This window comes from Tinamus guttatus, unplaced genomic scaffold, assembly GCF_059628265.1.
Source record: "Tinamus guttatus ecotype Peru unplaced genomic scaffold, ASM5962826v1 Tinamus_guttatus_pri_ptg000423l, whole genome shotgun sequence".
NCBI classification, from domain to species: Eukaryota; Metazoa; Chordata; class Aves; order Tinamiformes; family Tinamidae; genus Tinamus; species Tinamus guttatus.
In genome coordinates this window covers 1-4,847 of record NW_028288957.1, presented here as the reverse complement: position 1 = coordinate 4,847, position 4,847 = coordinate 1, and the positions used below count along the sequence as shown (strand labels likewise).

The 4,847-nt window shown below is 50.7% G+C and overlaps 1 protein-coding gene across 1 annotated transcript; it reads right to left on the bottom strand.

The window, feature by feature from the left end:
- Positions 1 to 2,927: 2,927 nt before the first annotated feature.
- NKX6-1 (NK6 homeobox 1) lies at positions 2,928 to 4,842 on the bottom strand (the record flags this gene model as incomplete). Its single annotated transcript, XM_088531498.1, is given in 4 exon segments — positions 2,928 to 2,963; positions 2,965 to 3,192; positions 4,225 to 4,397; positions 4,806 to 4,842. Coding segments are annotated over 4 exon segments (474 nt in total), but the record flags the coding sequence as incomplete, so codon positions are not given.
- Between the last annotated feature and the right edge of the window lie 5 nt (positions 4,843 to 4,847).

Sequence of the window (4,847 nt, the reverse complement as noted above, 5' to 3'; positions counted from 1 at the left end):
ATCCATATTAAATTAATGGCGCTATAAAAAAGAAAAATACCCCCTACATGCGGTTTATGACGGCAACTCCAGCCTTTGATAAACCATAGAAAAGACCTAATCGGAGGAAGCATCCGCACTGCTCTGCCTCCAAAATAGTGTTTCTTGAAATGCGCCTGTACACAATGTTGGTTTTATTAAAACAAATTAATTCAGTCATTAAGGAATCATACGGCAAGTGTCTCATAAGTCAGGACCTCCAGTGTAACAAATTGATTAAATGACTGTGTAATAGTCTCTTTAAACAAATCTAGTGCAACAAGTTAATAGATCTGCTCAATTACCATGCTGGGGCGACGCGGGTGCGGGCGGCGCGCTCATTAAGCGCGGGAGGAGAGGCGGAGATGGCGCGCCCGGGGCCGCGGGGCTGTGCGGAGCCTCCGCGCGGGCGCCGGATCTGGGCTCTGGCTCCGAGCTCGGAGCTCCGCCGGGATCCGGCTTCGGCCTCGGAGCTCCGCGCTCCGGCTCCGCGCTCCGCGCTCCGGCTCCGGGCTCCGGCTTCGGAGCTCCGAGCTCCGAGCTCCGCGCTCCGTCTTCGGCCTCGGAGCTCCGAGCCCCGGCTCCGGGCTGCGCTCTCCAGCTCCGAGCTCCACGCACCAGCTGTGGCTCCGAGCTCCTCCGGGTTCCGACCCCGCTCCCAGCTCCGGGCTCGCGCTCGGGGCGGCTCCGCTTCTGGCGCCGCCCGACTCCCCCTCCAGCCCCGCCAGTGCCACTGTCCCCCCCATGTAAAAAAAAAAAAAAAAAAATCTATTACCCCGCTGCCATTTTGTTAAGTGTTTGCTCCCCGGTGTGACCCCGACACTTTATCTGTTGCTTTTTATTTTCTGAGTGCCTGTTGCCCATATGTTACTCTAATAGTCGCTATAATTCTTGGGCAATAGGGCTCGTATTTTAACCAGGCTGGATTAAAAAGAATGCACTTTAATAAAAAAAAAAAGAAGAAGAAGAAGAAGAAAAAAGAAAGAAAAAAAAAAACTCAGAGAGCAAAAGAGCAATACGCTAATGGCTCGACAGGGATGTATTTGCATGAAGACGAATTACCGGCCTTGCTTGATGCGACTTTTAAGGGCTGACGGGGCCGTCGCAGCGGGGCGCGCTGTAGCGGGGCCGGGCGCGGCGGTAACGCGGGGCTCGGGGCCGGGCCGGGGGTCTCTGCTGCTCGACCCGCCCCGGCGGGCAAAGCCCGTAGGAAACGAGGAGCTGCCAGGAGCGAAGCAGCGGCTCGGGCTCGGGCTCCGCAGCGGGCGGCGGAAAATAAGGAAATAGCCCCAAACTGTCCAGCTATCCCCGAAAGGGCGGGAGAGTGCGGGGTGGGGGGGAGGGAAGTTGGTGTCTTCTTTTCCCCCTTTTTAGTTTGTTTTTTTTTAATGCATAATTTCAGAAGAGTTCATCCCCTTTTCTGTAATGTCAGTGCTTCTGGTTTTGCTCCGCTGACGCCATAAAAAAAAAAGAGAAAAAAGAAAAAAAAAAGAAAAAACGCTTATAAAAAGCGATTATTTCTTCTTCTGTCTAGATAGGGAAATGATGGAGGTGAGATGATGAGTTTCAGTTTGAAACAGTTGTTGGCATTCAGCTCTTTCCTCTCGAGCCCTCTTACTTTATGCATCGTTTCTTGTTTTGTTTCGCTCTGTTTTATTTTTTCCTTGGGGGAAAAAGAAGAAATCGGTCTTTTTGCGCTAAAAACGGCCGCGTTTCGCCCTTGCTAACTACTTAAAAACAACGTGGGTGCCCCCTATATCCGCCGGAGCTGGACCTATGTGGGGTGGATATATATAAATGTATGTATGTATATGGGAGATGGATATGAAGATGATGCCTCCCTAGGCTCTCCCGGGACGGCTCCAGGGGGGAAAGCGCCAGCAGGAAAACGGTGCAAGAGCAACTCGCCTTTTCTTTCATTTTCCCCCTCCGCAAAAAAAGAAGCGGCCGCTCAATTTTTCTGTCCTGTTCTTGAGCCCTTCGCGCTCAAGCGATGTAGGACAATTTCCATCATTATTAAGGAAAAAAAAAGAGAGAAAGGAAAAAAAAAAAACGCTATTGAGAATGAACAAAAGATGCTCGAAATCATCTCTTTTGTTGTTTTGGGTGTTTTTTTGGTGGTTTTTTTTTTTTTGGACCGTCGAACTCGGCGGAACTCAGCTTCTCAGCTTATCCGTCCCCTTTAGTGAAGGCAGCAGACGTCTTTAAACGGGTTTAATTGATTTATCGTTGTGGTTTTTTTTTGTTGTTTTTCGTTTTGTTTTTTTTTTTTAACAGAAAGTGCATTACATTTAACTGGTCTTGCAAAGGGCTTTGCTTCTCTTTACAAACCGAATTATTATCCTTTTTAATATAAATTAATAAATGTTAAGACGCTATATCACGATATATCATCGCTATCAGCTTAAAAAAAAAGAAAACCATTTACATTCTATGGTGTTTTTTATCATACAAAAAGGAAAAAAAAAAAGCGCACTTCAAATTTAACGACAAAACGAAGGGAGTTTTTCTAGTCGGCCCCGAAGTGGTTGCGACGGGTCCCGCCGGCTCCTTCTCCCCGCGCGTTTTTCTTGGGAACGGGGTTAGGTGGAAGCAACGAGGTCACCTCGCGCTGCCCCCTCCCCTTCACGAATAAAAGAAACGAAAGGGGGAAATACATATTTTGGAAATACTAATAAATAGCAGTGTGCGATTAGGGGGCGGGAGCGAGGAGTTGCTGCCTGCCCGGGATGGGATGGAATAGGAAGGGCGGAGGGGGGCGCGAAAGTGCGGGAGGGGGAAACCCACGGGAGCGGCTGTTTCTATACAAAAAAAAAAAAAAAAAAAAAAAGAAACAAAAAAGGGACCAGAACAACCATCGAAAGAAGGTATGGTACATGTTAAATATTCACAGCGCTCCCGCAGCGGCGCTAGGCGGGGGCGTCGCCGTCGGGCGCGGGCAAGCAGCAGCGCCCCCCCCGCGCCGCCCGCCTTGTGTTTCTTGAGCAGCAGCTGCGCGATCTTCTCGTCGTCCGAGTTGGGGTCGAGCGGCTTGTTGTAGTCGTCGTCCTCGTCGTCGTCGTTGTCCGAGGCGCCCTTGAGGCGCTCCGTCTCCGAGTCCTGCTTCTTCTTGGCCGTGGCCATCTCGGCCGCGTGCTTCTTGCGCCACTTGGTGCGGCGGTTCTGGAACCAGACCTGGCGCCCCGGCGCCGCCACCGTCACCCCCGTACCGGCACCGCCACCGCCGGTACCGGCACCGCCACCCCCGGCGCCGCCATCGTCAATCCCGAACCTGCCCCGCGCCTCAGCGGCCGCCGCGGCTTCTGAGCGGGAAACAACTTTCCCCCGCGCAACCCCCGCCTACTCTTTTTAATTCTTTCTTTCCTTTCTTTTTTCTTTTCTTTTCTTATTTTTTTTCGCAAGGCGAATTTTGGTCTTCCCTCCTCCTTTATTTTTTTTTATTCCCCCTCCTTTCTTCCCCCCCCTCCTTTTTTTTTTTTATATATATACATATAGATAGATATAGATATATATCTATAAGGACGATGCGATGCAAACTACCCGCTCCTGCCTCCCGGCGAAGGAAGTTCGCTGGAGCTACAGCGAGCGTTTAGGCAGCCGTCCAGACCCAAATCAAGCCAAACCCGGCCCCCCCCCTCCAAAAAAATTAAAAAAACACCGAAAAGAACCAAAAGAGCAACAACAGCAGCAAAAAAAAGGCCTAAAACACTAAAAAAAAAAAAAAAAACCTCTAATCCCGACCCTATACGAAAATTACTCCTTTACACTGACTCCCGCTATGATGCCCCGCTTCTGTCTATTTATATATATATATTATTCTCCCAAAGGGCACTGCAAATTAGGGGGAAATGTATAATCACCGGCCAGGCCCACATTAATATTTATCCCCAGGCTTTTTGCCGTGAGAAACACGGATGTCTGGAGCCACCCGCAAGCCCCTAAACCCTCTCCCGCTTAAGGAAGGGGGGCAACAAAACGATAATAACAACAATAATAATAATAACACCAACAACAATAGTAATCATAGTAGTAGTAATAATAATAATAACGATAATAATTATACCGTCCCTTTTTTGCTCCATGTCCCATTTGCTCACTTTCTAGCTTACCTCGCAGCGCCTTGGTGTGTGTGTATGTACACACAGAGATGGGTATGGTTGTCTTTTTTCTGCCCCCGTCCCCACGGCGCTTCCCCCGAGCTCTCACCTTGACCTGGCTCTCGGTCATGCCCAGCGAATAGGCCAGCCTGGCTCGCTCCGGCCCCGCTAAGTATTTCGTCTGCTCAAAAGTCTTTTCCAGGGCGAAAATCTGCTGGCCAGAAAAAGTGGGTCGCGTATGTTTTCGCTTGCCGTCTTTATCCAGCAAAATTGAGCCTTGATCTGGGCGGGGGGGAGAGAAACGGAAGGCGCGGACATGTAGGTTAAGCGTCTGGATTCGGCCAAGGGCTTCGCTCTAACGCTGCGGGGCGGGGGGGACGGATCTAGAGCAAAAGCGCTGCCAGAAAAACAAATAAAACAAAAAACAAAACCAGACCCCAAAGTGGCGTTGCGAGGCTCTGACCCCCCTCTTCTTAATCCTTTATGCCCGGTCCCCCGCTAACGAACTAACACGGTATTTTCTTCGCGAGAGCTTAAAGCAGCGCGAGCCCGCGGCTATAAATCTATTGTATATAGGGTGGGTTGTTTTGCCTTTTTAAAAAATGCTCCTCGCGAAAAGTTTGCGCGAAAGTAGCTAAAGCGACGCGGAGCGGCCGGGGGGACCCGCGGGCGGCGGCGGGCGCTACTCACGGGGGGCGCAGGCGAGGCGCGCGTCCCTCCAGGGCGGGCTCT